Raw genomic sequence first — 21,090 nt, forward strand, 5'->3', positions numbered from 1 at the left:
GTTTGGCCATTTCAGGAGGTGGCATATGATCAAGAACCAATGGTACTGAAGGAAGAAGTAAAAGCTGCACTGAAGGAACTGGTGAAGAACAAGGCTCCAGGAAATGATGGAAACCCATTGAGATGTTTCAACAAACAGATGCTCCACTGGAGGCATTCATTCACCTATGCCAAGAAATTTGGAAGACAGCTACCTGGCCAACTCACTGCAAGAGATCCTTATTTGTATGCATTACAAAGAAAGGTAATCCCACAGAATGTTATTGGTATTGAACAATATTATTAATATCACACACAAGTCAAATCTTACTGAAGATAATTCAGAAATGGTTGCAGCAGTATACTGACAGAGAACTTCTAGAAATGCAAGCTGGATTCAGGAGAGGATGTCGAGTGAGGGTTATCACTGCTGATGTCAGAAGGATCTTGGCTGAAAGCAAAGAATACCAGAAATATGTTTACTTGTGTTTTATTGACTATGCAAAAGCATTAGATTGTGTGGATCATAACAAATTGTGGATAACATTAAGAAGAATGGGAATTCCAGAACACTTAATTGTGCTCATGAGGAACCTGTACATAGATCAGGAGGCGGTCATTCAAACAGAACAAGGGGATACTGTGTGGTTTAAAATCAGGAAGGGAGTGTGTCAGAGTTGTATCCTTTCACCATACTTATTCAATCTGTATGCAAATAAGATGGACTATACGAATGTGGCATCAGGATTGGAGGAAGACACATTAATAACCTGCAACATGCAAACAACACTATTTTGCTAGCTGAAAATGAAGATGACTTGAAGCACTTACTGATGAAGATTAAAGACTAAAATATGCAGTATGGATTACATCTCAACATAAAGAAAACGAAAATCCTCACAACTGGACCAATAAGAAGCATTATAATAAATGGAGAAAAGATTGAAGTTGTCAAAGATTTCATATTACTTGGTTCCATAATCAACAACGGAAGAAGCAGTCAAGAAATCAGATGACATATGGCACTGGGCAATATGCTGCAAAAGACCTCTTTCAAGTACTGAAGAGCAAAGATGTCTCTTTGAAAACTAAGGTGTGCCTAACCCAAGCCATGGTATTTTCAACCTCCTCATATGCATGTGAGAGCTGGACAATGAATAAGGAAGACCAACTCAGTGCTTTTGAGTTGTGGTGTTGGAGAAGAATATTTAAAGTACCATGGACTGCCAGAAGAACTAACAAATTGGAAGAAGTGCGGCTGGAATGCTCCTTGGAAGCGAGAAAGGCCAGACTTCATCTCGCCTACTTTGGTCATGTTGTTAGAAGGGACCATTCCCTGGGAAGGATATTATGCTTGGTAAAGTGGAGTGTCAACGAAAAAGGGGAAGGCCCTCAATTAGATGTATTGACACAGTGGCTTCAACGATGGGCTCAGGTATAGCAAGGACTGTGAAGCTGACACAGGACCAAGCAGTGTTTTCTTCTACTGTGCATAGGGTTGCTATGAGTTAGAGCCAACTCGATAGCACCTAACAACAACAACAATTGAGGAATATTGGGTGGCTCTGTGCCTAAGGCATTTGACTGCTAACCAGAAGGCTGGCAATTCAAATCTATCAGCTGCTCCGCAGAAGTTCGGGCAATCTACTTCTGTAAAGATTCACTACCTCGGAAACCCAGTGGGGATCACTATGAGTCAGAATCAACTGGATGGCAGTGAGTCTGGGTTGTGTTTTTTAATTGTTGATGATGGTAAGGATGGTGGTGATGGTGATGGTGATGATGATCTCACTGCCAATGATGATGATTACTGAATCATCAATATTACCAATGTATTTAATTTCATCCAGTAAAGAAGACTCTGCTCTTATGCCTCTTCTGAGCAAGCTGAAGGACCAAACCAAAACCAAACCCAATGCCATCTAGTGCCGATACATGTTCTAACATGGAACAAGGATGAACCTTGAAAACATGATGCTGAGTGAAAGAAGCCAGTTCAGAAAGCCACATATTTTATGATTCCATTGATATGAAATGTTCAAAACCAAAAACCAAGCCCACTGCCATCAAGTTGATTCTGACTCATAGTGACCCCACTCTGGTAGCGTAGTGGCTAAGGCACTTGACTGCTGACCAGAAGGCTGGTGGGTTTGAACCACCAGCCACTCCTTGGAAGGAAGATGGGGCAATCTACTTCCATAGTGATACTGCCTCGGAAACCCAAGGAAGGGTCGCTATGAGTCGGGTCTGACTCGATGGCACACAACAACAACAACAACAAGTGACCCCACTGGGTTTCTAAGGTGGTAAAAAAAAATTTTTTTAATTTTTACTGTGATTTGATGGCAAATTCATTTTCCATGTACCAGTATGAACATACATATTTTGTTTCATGACATTGACTGCAATTCCCCACAATTTAACAGCTCTCTTCCCACTTCCTCCCTGTAGTGACCACCTCTTCCTTATGTCCTTCCCTCCCATGCACTCCTGCTCCCTAGCTACCTCCCTGCGCAAACACTGCCCTTCTGTTCTCCCATGACTGATCATTCCAAAGAGTGTATCTACCTGATGTAAATGTTCACCCCACATGCCTGTCTACTGTTTGGCTGGAAGCCTAGGAATGAGTTCAATTCCAGAACTGAAGGGTAACTAGGGGCCATAGTCTCAGGGGTCTCACTAGCCTCTATCAGACCACCAAACTTGTGGGGGTTTTTTAATGATTTTGAGTTTTGTTTCACATTGTTTTCCCACTCTAGCCAGATCTCTTGCACTGATCCCCCTCCAAGTTGTTGACAGTGGTAGCTGGGCACCATCTAGTTCTTCTGGTCTCATGGTCATATAGACTGAAGATCATAAGGTCTATCTGTCGCTTGGACTAATTATTTCCATGCGTCTTTGGTTTTCTTCATTCTTCTTTGCTCTGGATGAGGAGAGACCCATCGTTGCATCTAGATGGCTGCTTGCAAGCTTTTAAGAACCCAGTTGCTACTCACTAAAGTAGGGTATAGAACAACGTTTTTGTGTAGTATATTATGCCAACTGAGCTTGATGTCCCCTGCGACCATGGTCCCAAGGCCACAGGTCTAACCACTTGCTCCCTCAGGGTAGTTGGCTGTGGCCCAGAAGCCACTACAAACTTATCCCTTGTCAGCTCTACTTACTCTCAGACATTCTTATAGCACAAGTGTATTTGTAATACACTTGTAGAAACATCATCTGCCAACCCTATACATGGTCATGGGCACATTCCCCCCCACCTAGATATCTTTGCTCATTCAGCCTGTCCACCCATCTATCCACCTGTCAATCAATGCTTGCCATCACTGACAATACACTACTGTCCATGCAAAAGGTTTATCTTTGTTGTCTGTACCTCTCATGTACCTCTCCATGTCTTCTTCTTCGTCAGCGCACCATGTTGATCACTTACTTTTGGTACATTGCCCTTCCTTTTACCCAAATCAATACTTGCCTCTATCTATCTAGCAGTGTTCCTCTCCTTCCTCTCCCATCCCTGATGACCAACAAATAAAGTTTCCTTGACTTTTTACAACAATAAACTAATATAATATTTGTCCTTCTGTGATTGACTTATTTCATTCAGCATAATGTCCTCCAAGTTCATCCAAGTTATGCAATGTTTCACTGATTTTACACTATTCTTTAGTGTTATATAGTATTCCTTTGTGTGTATGTACCATAGTTTGGGATGATGGGCACTTAGGTTGTTTCCATTTCTTTGCTGTTGTAAACAGTGCTGCGATGAACATGGGTGTGCATGCATTTGTTTTTGTCCTGGCTCTCACTTCTTTAAGATACATACCTAATAATGGGATTCCTGGATCAAATGGTATTCCTAATTTCCAACTTTTTAAGGAATCGTCATATTGCTTTCCACAGTGGTCGTATCATTTTACAGTTCGACCAGCAGGGTATGAGAGTCCAAATCTCTCCACATCCTCGCCAGTGTTTGTTATTTTCTGTCTTGCTGAACTTTGCTATTAGTGCTGGGGCAAGATGGCATCTTCTTGTTTTGATTTGCATCTCTCTAACAGCTAATGATGGTGAGCATTTCTTCATATGTTTGTTGGTCACCCAGATATCTTCTTTTGTAATGTGTCTATTCATGTCTTCTGACCATTTCTTAATTGGATTGTTTGCCTTTTTGTTGTTGAGATGCTGGAGTTTTCTATAAATTTTAGAGATAAGTACCTTATAAGGTATGTTATTGTCCAATATTTTTTCCCAAGCTGTAGGTTCTCTTTTTACTCTTTTGGAGAAGGCTTTTGAAGCACATAAAAATGTAATTTTCAAAAGGTCCCATTCATCTAGTTTATGTTCTGGTGTGTATGCATTTTGGGTTACACTTCATAGTCTATTTATTTCATAAATTAGGGCCTCTATGTTTGCCCCTATGTTTTCCTTGAGGAACTTTATAGTTTTAGGCTTCACACTTAAGTCTTTGATCCATCTAAAGCTAGTTTTTATGTATGGTGTAAGGTGTGAATCTTGTTTCATTTTTCTGCAAATGAATAATCAGTCTTGCCAGCATCATATGTTGAAGAGATTATCTCTTCCCCATTTAATAGATTTCAGTCCTATGTCAAAAATCAGCTGACCACAGGTCGATGGATCTGTTTCTGGGTTCTCAATTCTATTCCACTGGGCTATGGGTCGGTCATTGTACCAATATCAGGCTGTTTTGACTACTGTGGCTGTATAGTAGGTTTGAGACAGGAAGTGTGAGATCTCCTCTTTGTTGTTGTTCTTCAATTAGGAAAGGGGAAAGAAAAAAAAAAAAAACTCACTGCCATCGAGTTGATTTGACCTGTAGCAACCCCTCCTTGGGTTTCCAAGGTGGTATCCCTACAGAAGTAGATTGCCTAGTCTTCCCTCTTAGGAATGGCTGGTGGGTTTGAACCACCAGCCTCTGGTTAGCAGTCAAATGCCTTAGGCACTATGCCACCAGAGTTCCCTGTTCTTCAATGGTGCTTGCTTATCCAAGGTCTCTTTCCTCTCCATATAGTTAGTGATTGGTTTTACGATATCCTCAAAGAGTGTTAATGGGATCTGGATTGGGATTGCATTGAATGTATAGGTTGCTTTGGGTAGCACTGACATTTTTACAATGTTCAATCTTCCTATCCATGAGCATGGTATGTTCTTCCATTTATGTAGATCTCTTGTGGTTTCTGGAAGTAGTGTTTTGTAGTTTTCTTTCTATAGGTCTTTTGCATCCCGAGTGAGACTTATTACCAAGAATTTAACTTTTTTTGGTAGCTATTATAAATGGAAGAGCTCTGGTGGCACAGTGCCTAAGGCATTTGACTGCTAACCAGAAGGCTGGTGGTTCAAACCCACCAGCCACTCCTCAGAAGGAAAGTTGGGCAATCTCCCTCCATAGTGATACCACCTCAGAAACCCAAGGAGGGGTCACTATGAGTCAGATCCAACTCCATGGCAGTGAGTTTATTACAAATGGTATTGATTTCCTTATTTCCCTTTCAGCAATCTCTTTGCTGGTATAGAGGAATCCAACTGATTTCTGGATGTTGATCTTGTATCCTGCCTCTATGCTCAATTTCTCAATTAGTTCCAGTAGTTTTCTTGCTGAGTCTCTTGCGTTTGCTATGTATAGGATCATATCGTCCGCAAATAGGGATAGTTTTACTTCTTCCTTACCCAATGGATGCCTTTGATTTTCCTCTCTTGCATTCTTGCCCTAGCTAGGACTTTCAAGACAGTGTTGAATAGAAGTGGTGGTGACAGAGGGCATGCTTATCTGGTTCCCGTTCACAAGGGGAATGCTTTCCGTTTCTCTCCATTGAGAATAATGTGAGCCGTTGGTTTTGTATATATGCCCTTTATTATTCTGAGGGACTTCTCTTCTAGTCCTATTTTTCTGAGAGTTTTTTTTTTTACCAGGAAAGGGAGCTGCATTTTATCAAATGCCTTTTCTGCATCAATTGATATGATCATGAGGTTCTTTTTCTTTATTTTATGTGATAGATTACTTTGATTGCTTTTCTAATGTTGAGCCATCCTTGCATACCTGGTATGAACTCCACTTGGTCATAATGTATTATTTTTTTATTTTTTTATATATTGTTGGGAGTCTACTGGCTAGGATTTTGTTGAAGATTTTTATATCTACATTCATGATGGATATTGGTCTGTAACTCCTTTTGAGTGACATCTTTGCCTGGTTTTGTTATCCAGGTTATGCTTGCTTCATAACATGAATTTGGGAGGATTCCATTCTTTTCTATGTCCTGGAATAATGTAAGTAGGATTGGTCAGTTCTTTTTTGAACATTTGGTAGAAATCTCCAGTGAAACCATCTGGGCCAGGACTGTTTCTGTTGGTAATTTTTTCATGGCCTGTTCGATTTCTTGTTTTATCATTACCTGTGGAGTGGCTGGTGAGTCTGAACCTCCAACTTTCTTGTTAGAAGTCAAATGCCTTAGGCTTTGTACACCAGAGCTCCTTTATGAAATGTCCAGAACAGGTTAATCCATAGAGACAGGAAGTAGATGAGTGGGTGCCAGGGGATGGGAGCAGGGGGAGCTAGAGAGTGACCACTAATAGGTACAGGATTTCTTTTTGAAAATGTTCTGGAATTAGATAGTGGTGATGGTTGAACAACATTGGGAATACTAAAAAATCAATAAACTGCACACCTTAAAATGGTGAATTCTGTTATGTGAATTTTAACTCAATTTTTAAAATTACCAAAAAGTATGTAACTAACATCTGAATAGAATCCCTGGGTGGTGCAAACAGTTAACATGCTTGGCTGCCATCTGAAGGTTGGTGTTCTGATTCCACCCACAGGTGCCTCAGAAGAATGGCCTGGAGACCTACTTCTGGAAAATCAGCCACTGAACATCTGATGGAGCCGTTCCACCTGCCACACGAGATCCCCGAGTGGGAAAATCTATGGAGCCATTCCACCCTGACACACGAGGTCCCCATCAGTTGGAATTGACTCCATGGTAACTGGTTTTTGTCTGGTAATAACTAACCATTAAAATATAAATGTTCATCTGTATATGAGTTCCACAAAGTACCCTCCTGGGCTAGCAGTGTATGGGTATCTAGCCTGGCAAAATGTGGGGCCAATGTGGATCTTTCTTCCTGACCAGAGCTACTAAGTCCCTGAGGGAAGAGTTTCAGGCTTGCATCTTGCCATGATTCCCAGTGGAATGGGGATCATGCCCCTCCCCATCCAGTCCCGTCCCACCCAGGGGCAGTTGGTCAGGCCCTACCTGATCTCTGCAGGTCCTTCTGCAGCCCGAAGCCACCTGTGAACAGCATCTCAGCCTCCCTGGCCAGCAGCATGTACCGGGGCTCATCTTGCATCCCATGGTATTCACCGCCCTCATCACACTCCGTCATCTCTAAGGCTTTGTTGTACCAGTGCAGGGCCTCCAACCAGTCTCGGGACCTTGCCAAGAAATAGACAGAAAGAGGCAGCCATATGGTGATGGGGCAGTGGGGAGGAGGGCCATGCAGCAGGAGGGGCAAACCAGGGATCCCAGTGGGCCACACCTGTGGTTCACATCTAGAGTACCCATGCCACACCATCAGTGTCGGCCTTTGTATTTACCAAGATGACAAGCTTTCCCTCACAAAATCAGTATATTACAAGAACTTTTCAACAGAAGCAAATAGAGGATCTTGAAGGCGGGGCATTTTTCTAGTTTGCACAAAATCACCCTGACTCATGTAGGAGAAGAGGTGAGGGGAACCCTTTGCTGAGGCCCCCAGAACCATGTGACTAACAGCAATCACTCAGCCCTATCTGGCACTCTCCCAGTGCGAGCTATTCTAGCTCTCCTCTATCCCTTTTTCTTGATATACTAATTACATATTAAGGAGCTCTGGTGGCATAGTGCCTAAGGCACTTGACTGCTGACCAGAAGGCTGGTGGTTCAAACCCACCAGCCGCTCCTCGGAAGGAAGGTTGGGCAATCTATTTCCATAGTGATACTGCCTCAGAAACCCAAGGAGGGGTCGCTATGAGTCAGGTCTGACTCGATGGCACATAACAGCAACAACAATTACATATTACATACAATTACATATTAAAGAGCTCTGGTGGCATAGTGCCTAAGGCATTTGACTGCTAACCAGAAAGCTGGTGGTTCAAACCCATCAGCCACTCCTCAGAAGGAAGGTTGGGCCATCTACTTCCGTAGGGATACTGCCATGGAAACCCAAGGAGGGGTTGCTATGAGTCAGATCTGACTCAATGACAGTGAGTTTTGTTTTTTTTTAAAGCATGTTAGTAACTATTTATAGCATACCAGGAAAAAGCAAAGAGAGAGAGGTACAGATAAGACTCTTTGGGTCCAATAAAATGTTCCAGGAACGAGAGCTGTGACAACTTCCTGTCCTTGCCTTTGCCATGGCCTCTGAAGCCCCACCTGCCCTCCAGTCTCAACAACTGTCAATTTCCTTCTGGGCCGGGCTCACTGGGGGGCTCGTTCTCCCTCAAACATGCCAAGCTCTTGTCAGCACCCTGGCCTTTGTACCTGCTATTCCCTGTGATGGGAACACTCTTTCCCCAACTTTTTCCACAGCTGGCTGTTTATCCCTTAGCTTGTATGTCATCTCTTCACACTCTGTCCCCAAATACTCTACTTCCTTACACCAACAACCTCAATCTGTAATGCGCCTGTTTACTTGTTCACGTGTTTGTTAGTGGTCTCTTCTGACTAGAATGTGAGGCTCCAACAAGGGCCTTGTCTTTGTTCCTTGCTGCAGTCCCAGAGCCTGGTAAACAGCCTAGGCTCCATGTTTGTTGAATGACTAATTATAAGCAAATAGCTGCTTGTAATGGTGTTCAGGAGATAACCTTCACTCTGTCTTATTTTATAAAGACAGGAAAATCTTTTGAAAATTACTGGTGACACAACCAACAAATAAGGTTTTGACACAGGACCAGAAGTCACTGGACTAGAAGAGCTCACCTCTTTCAGCTCTCATCCTCCCCAGTCTTGAAGAGCAAACAAAATTTCCCCAAAAGAAAAGGACCTGATCCGTCCCTGCTCACCCTCATTTGACACTCAGTGGTTAGGGTGCCCACGCTACCTTGGAATTTCCTTCTCAGTAAGATGACTACTTCTGAGAGGGCTCTCCACTCACCAAACTCTGCCATCGAGTTGATTCCAACTCATAGCGACCCCACTGGGTTCCCAACACTGTAAATCTTTGCAAAAGCAGACTGCCTCATCTTTCTTCTATGGAGAGGCTGGTGGGTTTGAACCACCGACCTTTTGGTTAGCAGCCAAATGCCTTAACAAATACACCACCAGAGCTTTTTTCTGAGAGGACTGTTGTTGTTGTTAGGTGCTATCAAGTCAGCTCTTACTCATAATGATCCTATGTACAACTGAACAAAACACTGCCCCATCCTGCACCAGCCACACAATCCTTGCTATACCTGAGCCCATTGTTCAGATGAGTGGTGTGTCCCCTAAATACAAACTTGGGCCTACATGGAGCCTTTCCTTATCCATAAACCAAAATTCATTGCCATTGAGTTGATTCTGACTCATAGTGACAGAGCAGAACTACCCTATTGGGTTTCCAAGGCTATAATCTTTATGAGTAGGAGCTCTAGTGGTGCAGTGGTTAAGGCTGCTAACCTTTCAGGTCAGTGGCTTGAACCCACCAGCTGCTCCATGGAAGAAAGATGAGGTAGTCAGCTTCTGTAAAGATTTACAGCCTTGGAAACCCTATGGGGCAGCTCTACTTTGTCCTAGAGGGTCTCTATGAGTCAGAATTGACTCGATGGTAGTGGGTTTGGATTTGGGAATCTTTACAAAAGCAGACTGTCATATCTTTCCCCTGCAGAGCAGATGGTGGGTTTGAATCTCCAACCTTTCAGTTAGCAGCCAAGTGCTTAACCACCAGGGCTCCTCATCTCACCTATAGCTGACCCTTAATTAATACTCCCTGAAATGAAGAAGCTGGAGCAGCTTGGAACAAAGAAGAACAATAAGAAAATGACAATAGCAGAAGTTATAAAGAAAATTTTGACAAATTCCAACTACATAAAAATAAAATCCAGTGTGTCCTAAAACTCAATAAACAATGCTGCTACCCTGTCCTCACATTCTTCTCTGGGGGAGGAAAAAGTTAAAGAAGGGAAACATATGCTAAAGGATCAATAGCCTTAATATATAAAGAGTTCTTACAAATCAATGAAAAAACTTACTACCTCAAATAAAAAGAAAAAAGCAGACAAAAGACATGAAGAGAAAATATAAATAGCCAAATTTTTTTAAGGGCCTCAGATGGAAATATTCAATGCCCAGTTCCAGTTCCCTTTACCCATGCTGTGCCTCACCACTGCACCCAATGGGCACCATACACACTAGCATTTGCTCTGAGACAGTTATATCATGTCTTTTTTGAAGGTGCTCTGGTGAAACTATGTTTGAAAGCATTGGTTGCTAACCAAAAGGTCAGCAGTTCGAACACTGCTCTGTGGAAGAAAGATGAGGACGTCTGCTACCACAAAGATTTACATCCTTAGAAATCCTAAAAGGGTAGAAAGTTCCACTCTGTCCTAAAGGGTGGCTACGAGTTGTATTTGACTTGATGGCAGTAGGTGGGTGTGTGCTGGGTTTCTGTTTACCTCCTCTCTGTTCCAGTATAACTGAGCCCACTAAGAAGAAAGTCAGTTGATAATACAAAGGACAAGGAGTGAAAAGACCTAAGTTTTGTCTCTACCACCTCCTATCTATTTGACTACATGCCAAGTCCTTTCACTGCTCAGATTACAGTCTACTCATCCATACCCAAAACCCATTGCTGTCAACTTGAGTCTAATTCATAGGGACCCCACCAGACAGGGTAGAACTGCCTCACAGGGTTTCCAAGACTGTAATACTTACAGGAGCAGACTACCACGTCTTTCTCCCACAAAGCAGCTGGTGGTTCAAACTGCTCATCTTTCAGTTAGTAGCCAAGCACTTAACCACTGTGCCACCAGGGCTCCTTCCAGTCATCCATAAAACAGGCCCAAAACATCTGCCTTGTCTGTGTCAAAGAGATTTCATTCACCCAAAGAAGTATTGAGCCAGGCTCTGTGCTAGGCACTGGGACTACAGAGCTGTATGAGGTCCAGTTCCTGCTCTTATCAAGTACAATCACAGATGTGAGAGGCGCCTTTACAGACAACACAGCTGATAAATTTTTAGACTGTCTTATATGTAATATAGGCAGGATGTCATATGTCCGGGGGTTTTAGTCCTGAGAGCTTGACATGATTGACAGGGTCATACTGCTGACTTTGAAAGGGAGAAGAAATGTTAGCACCAAAGAAGAGGCAACTGCCAAGGCAACTGCCAAGGTTTCCAGAATAAACGTGCCCACCCAACAATTCGGAAAGCAGCAAGAGTTCCTAAGGATGGCAAGGCATGGGTGAGTTCCAACAGGAGCCACAGAGGGTGAGCAGTGGGTTCCACTATAAGCTCACATCGCTTAATCCACCTCTGCTTCCGGACTTCCGGGACCTCCCATGACAAGCTGGGGGAGCCAAGATGAAGCTGGATCACCCTTCCCTCCTGTCCCACTGAAGAAACCAGTCCTGACATGTCAGCATGAAGAATAAATGTGGAAGTAATAACACCTGCAGAGCTGTGACATCCACGAATCTCAAAGTCCTTCTGGAAAACTCACACCAGCTTGATCTCACTCTTGAAGAATCCTTACCTTCCCTCCATCTCAAAAGTGAAGATAATACAAATACAAATAAAAGCTGTTGTTGTGAGCTAAAGGAGCTCTGGTGGCACAGTGGGTAAGGCATTTGATTGCTAACCAGAAGGTTGGTAGTTCAAACCCACCAGCTGCTCCACAGGAGGAACATGAGGCAATCTACTTCCATAAAGATTTATAGCCTTGGGAATCCAACAGGGGTTGCTAGGAGTTGGAATCAACTCAGCAGCAGTGTGTTTTTGTTGTTAGTTGCCATCAAGTTGGCCCCCGACTCATGAAGACACCATGCGTCAAAGAATAAAACGTTGCCCATCCCGCACCATCCCCATGTGCAATCTTGGACAAAGCCGCTGTGGTGATCCATAGAATTTGGTGGATAGTGCCTAAGGCACTTGACTGCTAACCAGAAGGCTGGTGCTTCAAACCCACCAGCTGCTCCTCGGAAGGAAGGTTGGGCAATCTACTTCCGTAGAGACACTGCCTTGGAAACGCAAGGAGGAGTCGCTGTGAGTCAGATTCGACTCGAGGGCAGTGATTTATTTATTTTTTTAATTAATTAGCTCACATATATGCCTCTGAGAAGTCTCACTTTACAGAGAAGAAACAAAGTTCCCCATGACAGTGCTGGGGCTAGAGGCAGTTGGTCACTTTCAACTCATGATGACCCCATGTGTTGCAGAGGAGGGTTCTCAATGGCTGTGACCTTCCGGAAGCAGACTGCCAGACCTTCTTCTGAGGTGTCTCCGGGTGAGTGTGAACTATGAACCTTCGAGTTAGTATCTGAGCCTTTAATCATCAGTATGGCCCAGGGACTCCCATCATAGGTCCCCCCCCCCCTTAATTTTTATCGTGATTTGGGTGTAAGTTTACAGAGCAAATTCATTTTCCATACAGCAGTTCATACACATCTTGTTTCATGACATTGAGTGCAATCCCCACAATGTAACAGCTGTCATCCCACTTCCTCCCTGTGTTCCACTTACCTCTTCCCTGTGTCCTTCTTTCCTGTGTATTCCTGCCCCATCCGTCTGAGCTACCTCCCTGAGTGACTACTACCCTTCTAGTCTCCCCTGATCCATCGCTCTAAGGAGTGTATCTGCCGAATGTAAATGTTCACCCCATATGCCTGTCTGTTGTTTGGCTGGAAGCCACAGGAGTGAGTTCAGTTCCAGACCTGAAGGGCAGGGAGAGGTCATAGTCTCAGGAGTTTCACCAGTCTCTACCAGAATAATAAACCTGGTCTTTTTCTTTTTCTTATGATTTTGAGTTTTGTTCCTCGCTGTTCTCCCACTCTATCCAGGATCTCCTGCACTGATCCCTTTCTGAGTGGTTGACAGTGGTAGCCAGGCACCATCTAGTTCTTCCGGTCTCATGGCCATGTAGGTTGAAGACTGCACCCATCATAGGGTTTTCACTGCCTGACTTTTGGAAGCAGATGCCAGGCCTCTCTTCCTAGTTCTTCTTAGAATCGGAAGCTCTGCTGAAACCTGGGCAGCGTCAGAGCCCACCAGCTTCACTGACAGGTGGCGTCTGTGTATGAAGTGCGTTGATCAGGAATCAAACCCAGCTCTCTCACTTGGAAGGTGAGAACTTAAATCACCCACAATCTTAGTATCTAGGGACCATCACTCGGAACCTGCTGTTCCATATCCTTTCAGGTATTTCCTCAGGCAAATATTTACATGTAATGTCCAAAACGACTGCCATGTATCGGAGCTTTACGAACCTGGCACTGTGAGAACTGCAAGCCTCGTTTCATCTAACCCCGACACAACAACCCTAGGATGTGCGTTCTATAATTATTCCCATTTTACCAATGCGGGCAGGAAGGTAAAATAACATGCTCACAGTTGTTGGACTGGTGAGGCAGGAGCCAAGACTGGAGCCCAGGTTTATACAGACAGTGAAGGGGAGGCTCCCACCTGCAGCCCAGGCTCTCATCAGCTACACCTGGGACAGTGCCACAGTACCTGTCTGGGCTGAGGTTCTGGCCACTGTCAAAAGCTCGTGCCACCAGGATCATAGACTGTCTGTCACCAGCTTCAGCTGCCTTTAGTAAGTAATCAAATCCTTTCGTTTTATTCTCTTGCGACTCCTGTCAACACAAACCAAAAATGGGAGGGGGAAGCAGATGAGACTTGAACTAGAAGGGACCTCACTAATCAGTCTTCACGTAAATGAACCAGTTGGAGAAAGAATGGAAGGATGGGAACAAGCTGGGAGGGGAATTTTACTGTCAACCTTTTCATATTAAAAGAACTTTTTAAAAACATCATGTGAATGTATTACCTATTCAAGAAGTTAAATGAATAAAAAGCTATGGAGTGTCTTCCCACTCTCTTCAACTGGGCCCCTCCCCCACTGGGCCATGGCTAGGTCCACTGAGGCAGGCTAGTGCCCTGTGCCCATGGTAAGCCCAGCCTGGCCTAGCCCCAGTCCATCCACAACCCTGGGCCACATGCCAGGGAGGATGGGGACAGATTCACTGGGCCACACACACACTCAAAGGGCCTCTATGTTTTCCCTAGGAGAGGTTCACATCCCTAGACCTTGCCAACTCCTATTCACCACCAAGCTGACTTCAATCCTCTCCTCCTTGTGCACTAAGACCGGGGCAGGAAGTAGGAAGAGACTCCACATGGATTTCCCAGTGCAGCTAAATCCTTCTGCTTCAGACCCGGCCCTGGCCCGTGTCCTGCAACTGTCCTGTCCTGCCCCATGGTCTAGCTTTACTGATCCGCCATCTTGTTTCTCACCTCTGAACCTAGGTATGTGCTGCGACCTTTGCCTGAACTGCTCACCTCCCATCCTTGGCCTGGCTGATTCCCATTCAGCCTTTAGGTCTAATTTAGATATCCATCCATCTACCCCACCCACCCACACACTCATGCATTCAAAAAATGCATATTGAATATCCATGTGCTAGGCTGTTCTAGGCAATGAAGACACAGCCAGAGTTGACAATCAATAGGAAGCCTGTGCTACCCCCTCAAAGCCCCAGGGAGGAGCCCTTCCCTCATTTGTTTCCAGCAATATTCTCTGCTTCTCCTACCACACAGTGCCTGGTGATGTGATTGTCACCTTCTTCTCACCCTAGGGCAGAAAATCAATTCCATCCATTTCAACTAACACTGGGACATTACCAGGCCCCAAACCACATGGGATGGAGAGGCAGATGAATGGTGAGTTGACCAAGCCCCCCTCTGGCTGGGTCCCTGCCACCCTCTCACCTTCAGAGAGACATCGGCCAGGATGTGGTGAGGCAGCTGTGAGTACATGAGCCCTAGGCCCACAATGGCTTCCAGCTCGCCCAGGTCGGCTGCGTGCTCCAGGTGGAAGAATGCTGACTCCCGGTCCCACTCCTCATCCTTCTGGCAGAAGCGTCCACCCTCGTGGTATCGCACCATGGCCAGATGGACCTGACACACAGACGACAGTGTTGGCCTGCTGTCTGGGAGGCCAAAGCCATGCCTCACGGCCACCCAGCAGCCTGTGGGAGAAAGCCATTAGCAGAGTGGTATGTGAACTTCGGGGGTTCCAGGTTAGTGCAGAAAGGGTTCTGAAATGGGCATCAATACCTTCCCCAAAATGGACTTCCCAATTTTCTTCTCAAGGTCCAGAGCATTAAGCCTTTGCACTTCCAGGGCCACGCCAGAAGGCCTCGGCAGGTGGAGGCGGGAGGAGTTGAGGAGGTTCCACTTCTCCACGCAAACCTGAAGGGAGAGAACAGGGCACGGCAGCGTTTACAGGCCAGAGAAGCCGAGAGGCTGGGCGATGGACACTCGCTGCCAACACGGGCAATCAGCAGCCCCTGCTACATGAGGCAGCTGGTGGGGGGAGAGGGCAGAGAAGACTGTTGTTGTTGTTGTTGTTATGTGCCGTCGAGTCAGACCTGACTCATAGCGACCCCTCCTTGGGTTTCCGAGGCAGTATCACTATGGAAGTAGGATTGCCCAACCTTCCTTCCGAGGAGTGTCTAGTGGGTTTGAACTGCCAGCCATCTGGTTAGCAGTCAAGTGCCTTAGCCACTATGCTACCAGAGCTCCCATAAAGATTGTTGTTGTTATGTGCCGTCGAGTCAAACCCGACTCATAGTAAGCCCTCCTTGGGCTTCTAAGGCAGTATCACTACGGAAGTAGGAATGCCCAACCTTCCTTCCGAGGAGTGGCTAGTGGGTTTGAACCGCCAGCCGTCTGGTTAGCAGGCAAGTGTCTTAGCCACTATTCCCTTGGACAAACACCACTCCATTTCTCATCACTCGAATTTAGCCAGCTCATGGGTGCTGAGAGAATGTTACAGCAACAGGACAAAACAGCTAGCAGAAAGGATTACAGCAGCTCAGAGAAGCTTAGTAATCTGGGTTTGGTTGAGGGGTTTGACGCTCAGCCAGCCCCTTTTGCCCAGCTCCCCAAACAAGGGAGACAAGAGTCTGACTTCATACCTTCCAGCAAATGTCCTTTGACATTTGACTCTAAGAGTCACCATAAAGGCACAGCAAAGCTACAGGTAGCATCAGTAGGGTGCTCTGGAAAACAGGCTTAGAAAACACATCATCTTTCCCAGGTAAAGACACTCCTGTGCAAACAGTCTCTCAGGACAAAGCCAGGTAGCTCTGTGCATGTGCCCAGGGAATCAGACATTCACTGAGGAAGAAAAACCCTGCAGGGTCACCTGAGCAGTCAGATTCACCAAAACCTCTAAGAGCCTGGGCCTCCAGAACCATCCACCAAGCCAATGTGTCCCTCACTTCCTCATATGAGCCTCCTGACCCTTCAGGCGCAACCCCACCAGCTGGGACCGGTCAGTTCCAACTCACGGAGACCCCATGTGTGACAGAGTAGAACCGTGCTCCGTGGGGTTTCCAATGGCTGATTTTTCAGATGTAGATTGCCAGGTCTGTCTTCTGCGGGACTCAAACCTCCAACCTTTCAGTTAGCAGCTGAGCATGTTAATGATCTGACCACTCACGGACACCCTCAGGTGCTCCCCAGTCCTACTGATTCAGAACCTCCAGGGGAAGGCCTGGGAATCTGTATTTTAGCAAGCCTTTCTGGTAATCATTACTATCAGGTAAGTCAGGACCACTACATCCTACCCACTCTTTTCTACCTGAATCCCAGATACACTCTGAACTTCCTCACTGGCAAGTCTTTGCTTCCAGGCCCTCTTCCACCTGGAAGGTACCTTCCTCCCACTCTGGTCCTAGCTCCTCAAATCCTACCTGCCCTTCAAGACTGCACCTCAGTGCGACCCCCACCCAGCGCCTTCTCTACCACCTAGCAGGCCTTGACTGGTTGTTTACCATGTGAATTTCTCAGTCAGGTGATGTTTTCTCAGCATGGTGTGGGCAGGGTTTAGCGACAGCAGCACTGCTACCACTTGGGGCCAGTCATTTGGATTGCGGAAGCTGTGCTGTGTATTGAAGGACAAACAGCAGAATCCCTGTCTCTAACCCCTAGATGACAGCGGTGCCCCCTCCCCAGTTGTGACGACCCAAACTCTAGGCATTGTTCAGTGTCACCTGGGGGCAAAATCACTAGGGCTGGGAACCACTGGTGCAAAGATAAAGCAACCAGACTTGGGAGTCCGGCTACAAGGCTCGAATCCTGCTCATTCCCTGGTTAGAAAAGTTGTCCAATACCCCAGTTCCCATACATAAAATAGGGATGAATAATGATGGTGCCCACCTCGTTGAGTGGGTGCAGGAAGTCAATGAATTCATACTATAAATGCCTACAAGGCAAGTACTTTAACATGTGAACTATGGCTGTTGCTGTTACTTCCCTTAAAGGATAGGGGCTGGTCTTCTCTAATCTCCCAGTATCTTACATAACATCTTACCCAGGGCAGGTAAGGAGATGTGCTCCTAAAGAGAAAGAAGGAAACAAAAGACTCAAACAAACATTCTATAGGAACAACTGCCTACACAAACCATGACCTGACCTATCCAGAGACCAGAAGAACTAGATGGTGTCCAGCTATCATTACTGACTGTTCTGACCAGGGCCACAATAAATAGATGATCCTAGATAGACTGGGAGAAAATTGTAGAACAAGATTCAAATTCTTAAAAAATGGCCAGACTTACTGGACTAGCAGAGATGACAGGCACCCCCAAGACTATCACCCTGGACACCCTTTAAACTTCATGCTGAAACTACTTCTGGAGGTCACTTTTCAGCTAAATAACAGATTGGCTCATAAACCAAACAAAGAATTACCTGTATGAGACAAAACAGTCAACGTTTACCCCAAGTCAAAGATGAGAAGGTAGGGGAGGTAGGGGAGGGAAGCAAGAATAATGGAAACAGAACAACCAGAATGGAAATGATGAGAACATTGACACAATGTGGAAAATGTCACTGATGTCACTGAACATATGTATACCCACTGCCACTGAGTCAATTCCTACTCAGCAATTCCCATAGTGTTTCCAAGGTTATAAATCTTTATGGAAATAGATTGCCTCATCTTCCTCCCATGGAGCAGCTGGTGGATTTGAACCACCAACCTTCTGGTTATCAGCCAAATGCCCACTATTCCACCAGAGCTCCTTGAACAACATCTAAAGAAATTGTTAAATGGGAATCAAATTTGCTATGCAAACTTTCACCAAAAACTCAATAAAATACTTTTCAGAAAAGACTTGTGCCTTGCACAGCCTTCCTGTAGGAGGTGTGTGAGGCGAGTGGGCAGGCAGCCATGGGCATGAGGGAGAAGAGACAGAAACAGAGGTGGAAGCACATGGTCCAGGACGCCTTGGGGCTCATTACCCGTCCACAGCTGCCCAGGCTGTCTTCGTCAGACTCGTATCTCCGATTACCATTTGAGTAGCCCTGAATGGGGGGAGAAATTGGATTAGTTCAAAGAGGATGCTTTCCCAAGGAACTGGCCCAGCCTTTCCAGGTGAAGCTGGAAGCCTTGTCTGCTAAGCACCAAGGACGCTGGGTAATTGGCATGATGATGGTGCCAGTGCAGCCAAAGCCGTACTGTCCTTCGCCCCACATGAATGGGCAGAATTGACTAAAAGGCACAGGACCCCAGCAGGTCCTTCCAGGAAGGGCCACCGAAGCCACCAAGAAAAGTGTCAAGTCCTCTCTAGCCAAAACATGCTTTTTACTCACAATCACAAAGCTAAGATGAAGTCTCCAAGCAAGAGTGGCCTTGACGCACAGCTTCAACTTTGACGCATGGCCAAATATATGAATGGGGAATGCTCCGGAGAGGCCACCCTCACCACGGTACCGGTGTGAAGGTGGCTGAGGAGATCAACTGCTGGGGCACTTCCCAGGGTCTGCCGGAATTCTGTGTTTCTGAAGTGGGCACTCTCACTCAGACCACTGCCATTCTGGCCTACTACCCAGCAGCCTCAGCTTCGCAAGCAAAGGTGCCATCTTCAGTATAAGATTTGTCCAAATTGTGCCTGAACCACCATGCTTGTTCCCTTACTTGTCCACGTGGTCCTATTTATCTTTTCTGCATTTATCTTTATATGAGATGGTTTTGTTTATTAACTTACTTGTGCTCTCTCGGGACCTACTCAGACTCCTTTCTGGCTCTTTACCCCCCAGGACAATGTGATGACCCCGGTTTTGCTTCCTGGAGGTCCTTACGTGTTGTTGGGACTCTGGTTCATCCAGCTCACCCCGCTTCTCACTGGGGTATCCGCTGTCTCCACTGTTCTCAGAGTCCTGTGGAGAGAAGATGGCCTTAGGGACCCAGCGGTCCTCTGAGTACCTGGTGGAGGTGGCGATGTCTGGGAATCCCAACCACGTGCTTTCTCACCTTTATCCCATAACATGCTTAACATTCTTATCACCCAGCCTCTTCCTGGTTGGCTGACAGAAGGCAGGATAAAGTAGTGGCCAAGAGTGTGGGCTCTGGAGCCAGACTGCCTGGCTCAAATCCTGGCCCTGGTCCTTACCAGCTGTGACCTTGGGGCATTGCTTAATCTCTCTGAGCAGCAGTTAGCTATGAAAACAAGATTCATTAATGGCATCTACATCAAAGGGCTGTGAGGATGAAATGAAGTGTTAAACTGTGAGAATGTGGATTGTAGTAAGTGCTGTGAAGAGCAGCTTACCAATTTAACAGGTGGAAAAACAAAGGCTGGTTTCAGGGATATGACTCATGGACTAGAATGTAGTACTGGGATCAATATTGACTATAACTGAGCCCTCTACCTAAGAGAACAGGTCATCTGGGCATATTTTTTATTTTTCTAGATCTGAGTTCTGCTCTGAAAGGGAATCTGGTATTATATTTGTTTATTTGTACATTATATATATTAAGGGGCTCTGGTGGCATAGTGCCTAAGGCATCTGACTGCTCACCAGAAGGTTGGTGGTTCAAACCTACCAGCCACTCCAAGGAAAGAAGACGGGGCAATCTACTTCTATAAAGATTTACTACCTCAGAAACCCAAAGGGGGTCGCTGTGAGTCGGAACTGACTGGATGGCAGTGAACTTGGTTTATCACATATATTTATTCACATATTTATACATACAATGTTTGTATCATCATATGATTTTTGTTATTACTGGCTGCTGTCAAATCGATTCTGACTCAGGGCAAGTCCGGAGTGCGCCACAAGGTTTGCAAGGCTGTGACCGTTCAGAAGGAGGCCACCAGACTCATCTTCTGAAGTACATCTTGGTGGGCTTGAACTACCAACCTTTTGGCTAGTAGTGAGCACTTAACCATTTGTACTACCCAGGCTGTCTGGAATCTGGTATCACTGGAATATCCAAAACTTGTATCCCTTGCCTATCAACGTTGGCGTTTTTGCCTATCTGCATGTCACCTGCATCATTATTAACTGAAAACCTTTATTTACTTATTTTTCCCTTCTTTATTCTTCTAAGAAGTATTTCAAATGTATAAATGTTGTTGTTGTTGTTATTTGCTGTCAAGTCGGACCTGACTCATAGCGACCCTTCCTTGGGTTTCCGAGGTGGTATCACTACAGAAGTAGATTGCCCAACCTTCCTTCCAAGGAGTGGCTGGTGGGTTTGAACTGCCAGCCTTCTGGTTAGCAGTCAAGTGCCTTAGGTACTATGCTACTAGAGCTCCTAAATGTATAAATAAGAATAACAAAATCCACTGCTATCAATTCTGACTCATAGTGACCCTATAGGACAGAGCAGAACTGCCCTATAGGGTTTCCAAGGCAGTAATTCTTTACAGAAGCAGACTGGTGGGTGTGAACTGCCGACCTTTTCGTTAGTAGCTGAATGCCTTAGCCACTGCACCACCAGAGCGCCTATAAATAAGAATAAACCAAACCAAACCAAACCAAACTCATTGCCATCGAGTTGATTCGAACTCATAATGACCCCCATTGGGTTTAAGGTGGTAAATCTTTATGGAAGATTTCAT

General features: G+C 45.4%; 1 protein-coding gene across 1 annotated transcript in view; it reads right to left on the minus strand.

The window, feature by feature from the left end:
- The window catches only part of EEF2K (eukaryotic elongation factor 2 kinase), a 157,604-nt gene that overhangs the window by 17,796 nt on the left and 118,718 nt on the right, over positions 1-21,090 (minus strand). Inside the window, exons 11-16 of the mRNA XM_007953195.1 lie at positions 19,325-19,402; positions 18,485-18,547; positions 15,290-15,424; positions 14,942-15,130; positions 13,682-13,806; positions 7,250-7,428 (exon numbers count right to left, since the gene is read on the minus strand). Of these exons, the coding sequence (XP_007951386.1) occupies positions 7,250-7,428; positions 13,682-13,806; positions 14,942-15,130; positions 15,290-15,424; positions 18,485-18,547; positions 19,325-19,402 (769 nt within the window). The remainder of the gene's footprint in view (positions 1-7,249; positions 7,429-13,681; positions 13,807-14,941; positions 15,131-15,289; positions 15,425-18,484; positions 18,548-19,324; positions 19,403-21,090) is intronic.

This window comes from Orycteropus afer, unplaced genomic scaffold (genome assembly GCF_000298275.1).
Source record: "Orycteropus afer afer isolate SDZICR_OR568_19922 unplaced genomic scaffold, OryAfe1.0 scaffold00376, whole genome shotgun sequence".
Classification (NCBI taxonomy): Eukaryota; Metazoa; Chordata; class Mammalia; order Tubulidentata; family Orycteropodidae; genus Orycteropus; species Orycteropus afer.